The 14,410-nt window shown below is 47.8% G+C and overlaps 2 protein-coding genes across 2 annotated transcripts; both read left to right on the forward strand.

The window, feature by feature from the left end:
- Window positions 1-8,890: 8,890 nt before the first annotated feature.
- Window positions 8,891-9,244, forward strand: LOC141646543 (uncharacterized). The gene has a single exon (XM_074454413.1). The coding sequence runs from the start codon at window positions 8,891-8,893 to the stop codon at window positions 9,242-9,244; it is 354 nt and encodes a 117-aa protein (XP_074310514.1).
- Window positions 9,245-10,096: 852 nt separating this feature from the next.
- On the forward strand, window positions 10,097-11,499 carry LOC141646544 (uncharacterized). Its single transcript, XM_074454414.1, has 2 exons — window positions 10,097-11,401; window positions 11,461-11,499. The coding sequence occupies exons 1-2, from the start codon at window positions 10,097-10,099 to the stop codon at window positions 11,497-11,499; spliced, it is 1,344 nt and encodes a 447-aa protein (XP_074310515.1).
- Window positions 11,500-14,410: the final 2,911 nt, after the last annotated feature.

Here is a 14,410-nt window from a genome sequence, read left to right on the forward strand (position 1 = left end):
TCCGGTACAGCAGAAGAGAAGAAAATTTGCGGCAGAGCGGAATGAGGTCATTAACAAAGAAGTAGACAGTCTCTTGGCAGCAGATAAAATCAGGGAAGTTAGCTACCCTGAGTGGTTCTCTAATGTGGTAGTGGTGCCAAAAAAGAACGGTAAATGGAGGGTGTGCGTAGACTTCACAGATCTGAATAAAGCTTGTCCCAAGGACCCCTTTCCACTGCCACATATCGATGCAATGGTAGACGCTACTGCGGGACACGAGGTACTCACTTTCCTCGATGCATGAAGAGGCTATAATCAGATCAAGATGCACCCACAAGATCAAGATAAAACGGCATTCATGTCGGAAAGAGGCATCTATTGTTACAAGGTCATGCCCTTTGGCCTAAAGAACGCCGGATCCACTTATCAACGGTTGGTAAATAAAATGTTCAAACAGCAAATAGGAAAGACCATGGAAGTATACATCGACGACATGGTAGTGAAGTCTAGAAAAGCAGAGATGCACATGGAGCACTTGGCAGATACCTTCCAGACATTAAGGGAGTTCAAAATGAAACTTAATCCATCCAAGTGTTCGTTTGGGGTATCTTCAGGAAAATTCTTAGGGTACATGGTGACCCAGAGGGGAATTGAAGCAAGCAAGGAACAGATAAAAGCAATACTCCAGCTGGAATCTCCCCAAAAGCCAAAGGATGTGCAAAGGCTGGCAGGGAAGGTGGCGGCCCTAAACAGGTTCATATCAAGGGCTTCAGACAGGTGCAAGCTGTTCTATGATATACTGAGGAAGAGTCAGAAATTCGAGTGGACTAAAGAACATGAAAAAGCATTCGCAGAACTCAAAAGCTACCTAAGCACGCCACCGCTACTCGCAAAGCCGGAGCAAGGGGAACCACTATTTCTGTACCTATCCGTCACGGAAGCAGCCGTAAGCGCAGTCTTGGTCAAAGAGCAAGAAGGAGTGCAGCACCCCGTGTATTACATTAGCAAGTCTCTGCTTCCTGCAGAGACCAGGTACACTTCCTTTGAGAAACTAGCATTAGCTTTGGTTGCTGCTTCTTATAAACTGCGGCCATACTTTGAATCTCACACCATCCATGTAATAACCAACTACCCGCTAAAGACTATTATGAGAAAGCCTGAACTTTCGGGCAGAATGACTAAATGGTCGGTACATCTTAGTGGCTATGACTTGCAATTCGAACCTAGAACGGCGATAAAATCCCAAGCCCTAGCAGATTTCGTCTCTGACTTCTGCCCTGCTACCCGTGGGGAGGCAGAAGAAGGAATGCTGACAATGATGGGGAGTCAGGATGGTGAAATATGGACCCTGTATATTGACGGAGCCTCAAATGCAAGAGGGGCTGGTGTAGGTTTAGTGCTGCGATCTCCTAAAGGGGATATGATAGTACAAGCTATTAGGTGTGAATTCAAGGCGACCAACAACGAGGCCGAGTATGAAGCCCTTATACTTGGGATGCAGATGGCGTCAGGACTCAAGGTAAGGAACCTGAGGGTGTATAGTGACTCCTTACTTGTGGTAAATCATGTGAACAACGAATATGTGGCACGAGATTCAAAAATGATAGCCTACCTAAAGATAGCCACGGAGCAAAAGTCAAATTTTAGGACATTCAAGATAACTCAGGTGCCACGGGATCAGAACGTGGAGGCAGACGCCCTGGCTACGCTGGGGGCAACCTTCCAGCCCACAGAACTGTCAAACATACCGATTACCCACGTGTTGACCCCAGCCATCCAGAAGGAGCCAGACCAGGATCCGGCAGCAAAGGATGTACACATACAGAGTGCACAGGCGGCCAGAACGCTGGTTTCCACAGTGGGACAGTAGGATGCAGATTGGAGGATTCCATACCTAAATTGGCTAAGGGATGGGACACTCCCTGAGGACAGAAAGGAAGCACAGAGTTTCAGAATAAAAGCTTCCAGATATATCATGATCGATAATATTCTCTTTAGAAAATCATTGGCAGGACCATGCCTCAGGTGCTTAAGCAAAGAGGAAGCAGAAACAGTACTGCAAGACGTGCACAGTGGAGAATGTGGGAACCACGCTGGAGGGCGAAGCCTGTCAAACAAAATCTTGAGGCAGGGGTATTTCTGGCCCACAATGCGCGCAGACGCCGTAAACCATGCCAAACGCTGTGAATCATGTCAAAAGGCGGCTCCAGCAATCCACCAGCCAGCAGAACCAATGCATCCGATTATCTCTCCATGGCCGTTCATGATGTGGGGCATGGACATAGTGGGAAAGCTGCCCAGGGCTCCAGGAAACAGAGTATATATGCTAGTTATGACCGACTACTTCTCAAAGTGGATTGAGGCAGAAGCAATGACAGAGGTAAAAGAGCAACAGGTGATCTCTTTCATCAAGCGCAACATCATAAGCAGATTTGGGATACCATCCGAGATCATATGCGATAATGGGTCCCAGTTCATATCAGATAACACCGAGGGCTTCTGTGCACGATGGAACATAACACTGAGAAAGTCAGCCCCCAGATATCCACAAACCAACGGCCAAACTGAGTCCAGCAATAAAATCATTGTGGAAAACCTCAGAAAACGGCTGGAAGAGTTGGGGGGAAAATGGGCAGATGAACTACCACTGGTACTCTGGTCAGACAGAACAACGCCGAAGATGGCAACAGGTCAAACTCCGTTTAGCCTGGTATACGGAGCGGAGGCAGTGATACCCTCAGAAGTTCTGGTACCTACACACAGATACGGCTGTCAGACGGCAGAACAGAACAAAGTCGAAATGGCTAGGAGCCTGGATACAGTTGATGAGCTGCGAGAAAGCGCTTACATACGTATGACATCGTATAAGCAATCCGTAGCAAGGACATATAACAAGAATGTCAAGATCAGGACCCTTGAAGTAGGGGACCTAGTACTCAGAAGGGTTTTTGAAAATACCAAGAACCACAAAGCAGGCAAGTTTGCCTACAAATGGGAAGGGCCATATCAGGTCGAAAGCGTTATTAAGAACGGGGCATACAGGTTGATGACCATGAACGGTCAGATCCTGGACAAACCCTGGAACATCCGTCACTTGAAACGGTACTTTGTCTGACAAAGTGCCAAAACTTTAGTGTACAAAGGACCTTTCGAAAGTCCTTTTCCTGGCATGGCGCATCAGAATCTCAGAGGCAGACGGTTTAGCGCTTCCTGCAGTAGCACACGGAGGCAGGAAATCAGAATGGAGACCCAGTGGGGCAGGAAGCTTTAGGAAGAAAGGATGCTTACCAGAAGACATGGTTTCCTCAGTGGCAGAGTCGTCTAGACCAGCAAGCAGGAGGGGAAACAGTCTACGATCTTCAGGGATGGAAAAGAGCTTGGCAACAGAAGTATCCTCGTCCTCGGATTTCTCAGGGTTCTTGAGTTCTGCATCAAATCAAAGAGTAAGAACAGTGAGCGACGGGGGCAATTAGGAATAAACATGCAAATACACTTACTCTTGGCGAAAACCCAGTGCTCAAACAGGTAGTCAGCACGAATGGGAAGAGATTCAAGCTTGACATAGAAGAAGTCCTCGTACCACCCATCGTCTTTCCCTTTTGCCGCCGAGAGGAGGAAGTTCTCAGTCTTCTCCACCGACCTAAAAGTGTATTGGCCGTGCCCCAGTGACCGACACTCGAACCTATGGGCCAGATCTGACAAACCAATCTCGGCGCCCATACTGTTGTTCAGAGCGACAGTGGACAGGAGGATCCTCCACGCATAAGGGGCGATTTGGGCCATAGGGAGAGAGTTCAGGCGGATGAACTCTTGGATCATCGGGGGGAAGGGAAATTTGAGACCAAGGACGAAGGGGTAGGTGTATAAGCAGATCCACCCCGAACGAAAGGCGTCTGCTTTCTGACCGGGTTTGGGGATGAAGATCACTACATCATCACCCAGGCCAAGCAGAGCTTTGATTTTGGAGATGTCCTCTTGGGTTAGGTGAGAATCACCGGAATGTGGACTTTTGAGAACTCCCTGTGAGGGGAAGTCGTCGTTTTCAAGGTCGATGGGGGTAGAGGAGGATGCTGTGAAACGGGTCTTAGCCATGATAAACGAGGAAAGAGAAGCAGAAATACCTGGAAGGATGGGAGGAGGCGGCGCAGACAGTGAAAGGACGTTGATGAGAAGGGATTTGGGGAGACGGAAATTTGAAAGGTTTGAGGAGACGAAAGATGATGAAAGAGAGAATGGTGGGCGGGTGAGATTAAATAGGAGTGGGTAGTTGGGGTTTTAAGAAATGTGAATTGAAATGGAGTATGCGAGAAGTCACTCAACGATACACTGCAATTTCCCGCTCAAATAATTAGGGTTGCACTTTTCGCAGAAAATTGGGGGCAAACTGTTAGGCCCAAAATCTGGATATGGGCTGACTTGGGGCAGCAGGCCTGGAGGCGTTACGGGATGCAGAACATCAGGGAGTCAGGGTGCCAGCACCAGCAAGCAGCGCGGGATGTGGGCTTTGCTCTACGCAGAAGAAGCTTATGAGAGTCCAACATCTTGCGAGATCCGAAGAAGGAAAGTCCTACCCAGTGTCAAATTAGGGATAACTTGGAGGGAAAGCAAGAAACCCTAGCTCATCGAGCTTCCCTATATAAGGAGCCTAAATGCAAAGAAGAACGATCATGAGAGAATACGAAAATTACGCCCTAACTTCCATAGCAAGCATACGAGCTGTATTTCCTCTCGAATTATAGTGAAAATATTGGTGGGATTTCGTCTCCCCCCGCGGTTGTTTCCCACATTTGGTTTTCCGCGTCACCAAAATCGCTTGTGTTCTTTATTTACATTGCTCATACAGGTTAACATACGACACTCGAATAAATCATAATACAGACCTAACGCTAAGACCACTTTAACCCTAAATTGGTAGAAATTTACCAAAACAAACATAGTCCGACTTAAAACATAAAGACGAATAAACTGAAACTTAACACATAATTAAGTTGGGACAAAAGACGAGAAATTAAAGCAGAACAACTACGAACAAGACGATAATAAGGAGCATGCATCAACAACCGTAGGCGAATTATCTAAAGGCGAAAGAGCAATGTGAAGACATATTACACCGGGGCAGATGCGCGTTCAGCGGTCTCCTGCATCACACCAACCACCAACACTTGCATTAGTATCTAATATTTACCGAGTATTGATCGAGTAGGTATTGCTTAAGACAGTTTTACTCCATATTACGTTAAGACGTCTTACAATTTCTTTTTTATTTTAACATTTTTTAAATCAGTTGTGAATACGTCTCAACTTAAGATCATTATAAACAAGAATTTGTGCATAATATTATACCTGGCAAGGTTTAAATGGATTATGTGGTTGAGTGATAGCCGGGTTGAAAGAGTCGAGGGTCGAAATAGCAGCCATTTTCACAGAAAATGTAATCGGACTTATATGATTGATCAACACTATTTGCTTTGCTTTGCTTTGATTTTGTATATTGCTATGCTTCCTTTAATTTCTTTCTCGCTATTTATAGAGGATTTATTACCTTGTTTTCATCAATAAATTTATTGAGAATTCCAAGAAACTTATCAATTATTTAATTATTATTATAATAATAATAATAACAATAATAATAATAATTCAGACACTCATGATACATGCATGGTACATCAAGTCATGCAGCTGAGTAATTATTTATTTTAATTAATGCTTCAATAATTCACTCTGTATTTCATCGGTTGTATTTCTTCCGCATACTTCTTCTTCATCAACATACACTAAGACCTTTGTCCAAAAAAAAAACATACACTAAGCTCTGTCGTTGGTTAGATGTTGTACATTATTTATTTCCGGAAATCGAATAATACACTATTAACACTCTATTCTTTTGGACTGAAATTGTCTGAATTGAACTCAATAAAGTTGAACTGAACTGAACTTGTTGGGACTAAAAATTGCATTTTTATTAGAGACACGTGTCAAGCAGCGGATGGAGGAAATAATTGGGCTGGGATTGATTATGTGGCAAAGAGAAGCCCGTTGGATCAAAGTAAAAAAACACACTATTAATGATATAGGGGTTGACAGTCAAAGGGAGAGAGGATTCCACGCCTTTGACTCCTAAAAAAGTGGTAACAGCTCCTAGATGCCAGGAGGCTGTTTTCTGAAGGCCCGGCAGGAGCTAACCCTAGGAGAGGCAACTATAAAAGGGGAGGAAGCTCAATCAGATGGACACAACACACGAGAGCACAAGTAACAGCGACAAAACCTTACCGTCTTCCATTTGAAAAATCTCCTTTACTATTATTCGTCGGAGCTTCTTCCAGTGTATTTCCTTACTTGCAAAAATATTCCGATCATAGTGCAAATCTTGGTGGGACTCAGATTCCCCCCGCGGTTGTTCCCACAACGGGTTTTCCGCGTCACCAAAATTCCCTCGTGTTGATTTTTCTCTATTGTCTTCCACTTTTTCTTGCACCGTAATTCGTTATTCCGTTCGCAATCACAGACGATCACTTTGACCCGCTTAACATAAAACGACTAACCGGTAAAATTTTACCAAAACAATTTGGCGCCCACCGTGGGGCCTCAGTGATCAATTTCTCGTAAAGCCGAAATTCAGCAACCCGTTCGTCACCATGTCTGGAGCCAGTTCAAGTTCACCCGGCACCCAGGGAGTATCCTCTCAGTCTTCTGGGGGAAGACCTCTTCCAGCAACCACAAGATCGGTCACCGCACCGCCGGCAGCCAGTCAGATGGCCCCAGTCAGCGCATCCCCGAAGGGCGTGCCACCACCTTTCAAGCCACCACAAGCGCCTAAGGTGTCAGCAGCACCCAGTGTGATGAGATCCAGCAGGGAAAGCAGCCCCAGCAGGACCCAGATTCAGGAGACTGCATCAGGAGGAATTCCGAAGAAGTCAGGAGCCTCATCACCAGACCCAATGCGAGTGGTGTTGGAAGGAATGGATACCCTGCACCGAGTCATCGAAAGCCTGAGGAAGGACAACCAAGACCTCAGGAGCCAGATCGCAACAGTAACCAGGTCCAGGGCCTCGTCAGCTGCGTTGCCTCCACCTTCTGAGGCCCCAGTTGCGGCCATCAGCGCAGGCTCCCGGCAGATCCCATCAGAGCTGATCACCAGATTGGATCTTGAAGGAATACCACCCAGAGGAGCCATCGAGCCCAGTGGATTAGGATTCCTGTCTTTTGATCGACCACTCAGCTTGCAGCCAACCCCAGGTAGTACTTTGTCTAACAGCCAACCAGGGACTAACTTGCAATCTTTTGCAGGAACATCCGTCCAGCAGGTGGCGGGATGGAATCCAGGACCCAGCACCGGCATGATAAACCCAGCAAGCGGATATTTCTCTGGAGGGACCTGGGTGGGAGGAACCTCTTCTCAGCAGGCACCGGAATGGCAACCAGGAACCATCGTCCATGCAACACCCTTGGCAAGTCAGCCAGGCAGTCAATTCCCAGGAGGAGCCTGGCTGGGAGGTACCTCTGTTGGCTCTTATCCGCCTGTCTCTAACCCTCTTGCAGGAACAGGCAGCTTGTTGGAACAGCAGTACCAGGAATTGAGGGACCTGATGTACAGGATTCCGGGTGTAGCACGACCCCTGGAGAAGGTAACACGAGACAGCTACGCAGACTCCCCTTTCGTGGATGACATAGCCCTTGTCGGTGTCCCAAAAGGATGCGTGCCGCCAGCCATGACACTTTACGACGGAACCACGGATCCTCTTGACCATATCAACCACTACAAGCAAAAGATGATGGTGATCACCGCGACAGGCTCCTTGAAAGAAGCTTGTATGTGTAAAGGGTTTGGATCCACCCTGTCCGGAGCAGCCTTGCAATGGTTCGTCAGCCTGCCCAACAGGAGCATAACCTGCTTCGCCGACTTAGTCAATGCCTTCCACCAGCAGTTTGCCAGCAGCCGCAGCACGTAAAAAAACAAACCGGTGACTCAGATCGGATAGTGCAGGGACCTGAAGAGGCTACCAGAGATTTTCTGAACAGGTTCAACAGAGAGAAGGTGGCAATCCCCCGGTGCGACATAGCCACAGCCATAGAAGCTTTCCGCCAAGGGCTCCACCAGGACTCGGACTTGTATAAAGATCTGACCAAGTACCCATGCACTACCTTCAAGGAGGTGCAGACAAAGGCAATTGCAGTCATGCGGCTGGAAGAAGACTCGGGGCCCAGAAGAGCAGCTTATGGCACAGATCCTACATCCAGAAAGGCACCTGTAGAGAAGCAGAATGAAAGAGCCAAACCCTACAGCAAGCCTGTGAGCAAAGTATCGGAGGGCCCAGGAGGAAAGAACAACTCAGAGCCACCTTCGAAAGTAAGTGAGTATAAATTCTCAACCAACCTTGCAGGTGTACTCAAGGCCCTAAAGGAGATCCGGGGAGTCAGATGGCCCAGAAAGCGGACTGACGAGCGTCCTAACGATAAAAGAGACTCCAGCAAGAAGTGCGAGTATCACGATGACATCGGCCACGACACCGACGAATGCTACACCTTGAGAAGAGAAGTTAAGTTCCAGTACGATCGAGGAAACTTAGACCACCTCTTGCCAGGAGGCTCCACCAAAGTTAATTCCGCTAATCAGGTTCTGCCTACTCCTCCACCTATTTGCACTAGAATTGTGAATGTCATTACAGGAGGCTCGGAATTGTGCGGCCTAACTTATTCAGCAGCCAAATGACACGCCACACAAACCAAGGGAGACAAGCCGGAGTTTTCCTGCAGAATCAGCCGCCAGGACCTCCCAGCAGTCACCTTTGATGAGACAGACGCGCAAAACACTACGGAGCAACACCACGACGCTCTGATCATCACCCTCCCCATAGGAAACTGCGAGGTAAGAAAGATCCTGGTGGACACAGGAAGCTCCATCAATCTGATTATGCTGGAAACTCTCAAAGGCATGGGGCTCAGCGAGAAGGACTTGGCAACGAAAGAGGTACCTTTGGTCGGGTTCAGTGGTGAAACAAAGCACTCTCTAGGAGAGATCGTCATCCCAACCTATGCCAAAGGAGTCAACAAACAGGTAAGATACTTGGTTATCGATGGGCCCTCTACTTACAATGTGATTCTTGGCAGGCCCTGGATCCATGAAATGAAAGCAATACCTTCAACCTACCACCAATGTCTGAAATTCCCAACACCATGGGGAGTGCAAGAGATACGTGGGGATCAAGAGGATGCTAAGAATTGCTACAAGATAGCCCTAAAACCAACAGCCAGACCGCCAGCATAGCAATTACAGAGCCAGCGCATCCAGGAGGAATATGTCGAGCCACCTCAGGCAGAGCTAGACGAAGTCAACCTGGACGAGCTACAACCAGAGCGAACCATACTTATTGGGTCAGAATGCACAGGTAAAGTCCGTCAAGAACTTGTTCAATTGTTGAAAACTAACATGGATTGTTTTGCTTGGTCCCACAATGATATGGTAGGAATAGATCCTAGTATAATAACACACAAGCTGAGCGTGGACCCAAGCTATAAACCTATCCAGCAGAAGAGGAGGAAGATTGCTCCAGAGAGGAACCAGGTCATAAACCAGGAGGTAGACAATCTGCTGGAAAGATCAGGGAAGTGAAGTACCCGGAATGGTTATCTAATGTGGTGGTGGTCCCAAAAAAGAATGGCAAATGGAGGGTTTGTGTCGATTTTACGGACCTAAATAAAGCTTGCCCTAAAGATCCGTTTCCGCTGCCGCACATAGACGCTATGGTGGATGCCACAGCAGGCCACGAAATGCTCACATTCCTGGATGCTTGGAGTGGCTACAACCAGATCAAGATGCACCCTGATGATCAAGAGAAAACGGCATTCAGGTTAGAGCGAGGTATCTATTGTTATAACGTGATGCCTTTTGGTCTAAAGAATGCAGGTTCCACCTACCAACGGCTGGTAAACACTATGTTCAAAGAGCAAATAGGCCGCACCATGGAGGTATACATCGACGACATGGTGGTAAAATCAAAGCAAGCTGCCCAGCACGTTGAACATCCGGTCGACACTTTCAAAGACCGAGAAAATATGAAATGAAGTGAATCCCTCGAAGTGCACTTTCGGAGTCTCCAGTGGGAAGTTCCTGGGATATATGGTCACCCAGAGGGGGATAGAAGCCAGCACTGATCAAATCAAGGCCATACTCCAGCTAGAGTCACCTCAAAAGCCGAAGGACGTGCAGCGTCTGACGGGACGGGTAGCTGCTCTGAACAGGTTCATAGCAAGGTCCTCAGACAGATGCAGGTTATTTTATGACATCCTAAAGAAGAGCCAGAAGTTCGAGTGGATGGAGGAGCATGAGGCAGCACTCAGCGAGCTAAAACGATATCTGAGCACTCCACCACTCCTATCAAAGCCAGAACCCGGAGAGCCCTTGTCTTTGTACCTCTCAGTAACGGAGGTGGCTGTCAGTGCAGTGTTAGTTCGAGAGCAAGAAGGTGTGCAGCATCCAGTATACTATGTCAGTAAGTCTCTGCTACCTGCAGAGACCAGGTACACCTCACTCGACAAACTTGTACTTGCGCTGGTCACAACTTCCTATAAGTTGCGACCTTATTTTGAATCCCATACTATCTCTGTGGTAACTAACTACCCTCTTAAGACTATAATGAGGAAACCAGAGTTATCAGGCAGAATGGCCAAGTGGTCCATACACCTGAGTGGCTACGATCTGAAGTTCGAACCTCGGGCAGCAATCAAGTCCCAGGCTCTAGCAGACTTTGTCTCCGACTTTTCCCCCTCCCTCCAGACGCAGGCCGAAAAGGACATCATCACCCTGGAGGAAGACAAAGGGGAGCAGATGTGGGAGCTGAATGTAGATGGAGCCTCAAACATGAAGGGAGCAGGAGTTGGTCTGGTCCTTAAGTCACCACAAGGGGACCTGCTGGTCCAGGCAGTTCGGTGCGAATTCAAAGCTACCAATAACGAGGCAGAATATGAAGCCTTGATCTTAGGTCTGCAGCTGGCTCTAGACTTAAAAATCAGGCACCTCCAGGTATACAGTGACTCCCAACTTATCGTAAACCATGTAAATAACTCTTATGCAGCTAGGGACCCCACTATGATGGCCTACCTGGAAATAGCGCAAGAGCTGAAACTCAGGTTCCAGATCTTCAACATTAAGCAAATCCCCAGGGACCAGAACGTGGAGGCTGATGCCTTAGCTGCCCTGGGGGCAACGTTCAAGTCAGGTACAATCTCTACCTTACCTATCGTCCACGTGCTGGAACCTGCAATATCAAAAGCAGGACAAGACAACGAAGGCACAGCTGGCTCACTACAATCACAGGAAAAATGGGTGTTAGCAAACACCACCAGCCAAGAGGAAGCTGTAGATTGGAGAAAGCCTTATCAAGATTGGTTGCAGAATGACACACTTCCAGCAGACAAAAAAGAGGTAAGAAGCTTTAAAATGCGAGCTTCCAGATTTGTGCTGATTGATGGTGTCTTATTCAGGAAATCCCTCGCAGGACCCTACCTGAGGTGCCTGGATAAGGATGAAGCCCATGCTGTTTTGCATGCTATCCACAGTGGTGAATGTGGAAACCATGCAGGGGGCAGGAGCCTGTCCAACAAGGCCCTCAGGCAGGGGTACTTCTGGCCCACGATGCGCAAGGATGCTATGGAATACGCGAAAAAGTGTGATGCCTGTCAAAGGCATGCGCCAGTCAGCCACCAGCCTGCAGAACCTCTGCACCCAGTTATTTCTCCCTGGCCCTTTATGAAATGGGGAATGGACATAGTGGGACCGCTGCCCAAGGCACCAGGAAACAAGGTCTACATGCTTGCCATGACGGACTACTTCTCCAAATGGATAGAGGCAGAATCGTTCTCCCAAGTTACCGAGGCCCAGGTGATATCTTTTATTAAACGCAACATCATCTGTAGGTTTGGTATTCCATCTGAAATAATATGCGATAATGGGTCTCAGTTTATTGGCAATAAGACAGAAGCATTTTGTGCTAGTTGGAACATTTCATTGCAGAAATCTACTCCCAGAAACCCTCAATCTAATGGCCAAGCAGAGTCCAGCAACAAAATCATAGTGGAGAACCTCAGAAAGAAACTAGAGGAAATTGGGGGCAAATGGGCAGAGGAGCTACCACTGGTCCTGTGGGCTGACAGGACCACCCCTAAAGTGGCGACAGGACAAACTCCTTTCAGCCTGGTATTCGGGGTCAAGCGTTATTCCTTCGGCGGTTAGGGTTCCTACCCACAGATACGGGTGCACGACGAGGAGGAGCGAAACCAGGTGGAAATGGCAAGCGGTCTAGAGACACGGTGGATGAACTCGGAACCAGCGCCCGGATCGGGATGGCCTCAGACAGCAGCACGGTGAGCGGGAGCTACAACAAAAACGTAAAGGTCAGGACCCTGCAAGTAGGAGACCTGGTCCTGAGGAAAGTCTTCCAGAACACTAAAACCAGCGAGCAGACAAATTTGCCTACAATTGGGAAGAACCGTACCAGGTGGAAAGTGTCGTCGGAAATGGAGCCTACAGGCTCATGACAATGGAAGGGCAAATGGTCCCCAGATCGTGGAATATCATCCACCTAAAGAAATATTACATCTAAAGCGACTAGAATAGTCAGCAACCAGACATGCAATACGACCCCACCAGGTTCCAGGTTTTGCTAAAGTGTTCTTGTCTTTCTAAGAGCCTCAATTTTCAAATAGAACTTTAAAATCCTTTTCAGAGCTTCCAAATTAAATCTTTTGACTTCAAGTTATCGGATTATAATTAAATTTTCAGTATGCTTTAAACAAATTACCTTAAAAGTCTAAGTTTTTTCAATAGTACGCTTCGGCCCTATTTTAAAATTTGCATGCTCTAGAAGATAGGAGCCTGCAAAAGCTAATCTGGTGGAGTTTTATGTCCCTACACAGAGAAGCATGGACTTATGGCTAAGTACCCACAGATCGGATGAACTAGGCTCCTGCAGTACTTAGTATCCGTGCAAGCGAGGTTCCTCTGAACAGAGGGGCAGGTAGATCCCAGAGCCTCCAATCAACGAAAGCCGGCAAAAATACAACGAAAAATGTGCACGCACGACAAAATAAAGGTACGCCAGAAAACGGCAGAATATTAACTAAAGCGCCTGAAACGGCAAAATATCAAAGTACGCTTCGCTCCCGTGAGCAAAGCCAAAACATACCGAAAATTATCCAAAAACTAATAAAGTTTTATGCCACACAGGGCCCAGAAACTAAATACTGAAAATAGAAAGGAGCGGTTCAGAGCCTCGTCATCCCAAAGACAACACGCTCTATCTCTCAGAAAGGTGAGCTGGAACATTTCCAGGAGCAGGCTGAATAGCGGAGTTGCCCTCTGGAACCAGGTTGTCAGCTGTGTGGGTTCCTCCCTGAACCTCTTCCTCCTCGGCAGCAGAGAAGCCGTCGTCCTCCTCCAAGGCGTCAATCTCAAAGTCCGACAATATTCCCAAATCAACTTTCTCGGGAAAGGAGTCAGCAAACAACCTTTCTTCCTCCTCCAAATCCCAGGACAGGTGCTTCCCCTCCTTGTACTCCTTGATGCAAGCAATCTTCATCTCCCAGGAAGAGCAAGCAGCAGCGTCAGTTAGGGCCTTGGATAGGTTGGCTTTCTTTTCTCTCAAAACCTTGTTTTCAGCCGTCAGGGAGTTGTTAGCTTCCAGAGCTTGAGCGAGCTGCTCCTCGGATTCCTTCAAGCTGATACGGACTGAGTCAACCTCCCCTCGGAGGCCAGCCTTCTCCTTTCTCTCCTCGTGCAGCTGGTCAAGAAGCTCCCTCTTCTCCGTCTGAAGGAGGCACACATCATCTTCCAATTTAGCAAGCTTCTCCCGGATAAGGAGAGATATCTGCAGTGACTGGTGGAAAGAAGGAAAACCCTCAGTACAAACAATTCAAAAAAAAAAAGGGAAACTCTACCTCAAAGGCATGCTCAGCTTCCAGATCCGCCATTTCTTTCAGAGGCCTCTTCTCTAGTGATGAACGAGGACCAGGGAGCATCAACCGCTCCAAATAAGGCCAATGTCCAAGGGCCCTAGACCGACCAAACCCCTCTGGGAGGTTCAGAATCATCTCAGCAAGAGGAGCGCTGGGAGCCACAGGGGTAAGATGCTCCCTATCTTCAGGAGGCAGGAACGCCAAAGGTGTAACTTCAGCGGCGGCAGAGTCAGAAGAAACGGCGGGCCTCTTCGAGCAAGCCGCCTCAGCATCCAGAGAGGAGTCATTATTCCTCTTGGAAGCAGGCTTGGGGACACCTCCAGCAGCCCTCTTCCTCCGCTGGGCCAATATCATTTGTAAAGTAACCTTGGGCCTAGCAGATTCTGGAATCAGAAGGGTCAGGAACCAGAAGGGTCAGGAACCAGAAAGTTCAAGGGGCAGAGATGCAAAGGTCGAAAAGAAAAAAAAAGCATACCTGACA

This window comes from Silene latifolia, chromosome 3 (assembly GCF_048544455.1).
Source record: "Silene latifolia isolate original U9 population chromosome 3, ASM4854445v1, whole genome shotgun sequence".
NCBI classification, from domain to species: Eukaryota; Viridiplantae; Streptophyta; class Magnoliopsida; order Caryophyllales; family Caryophyllaceae; genus Silene; species Silene latifolia.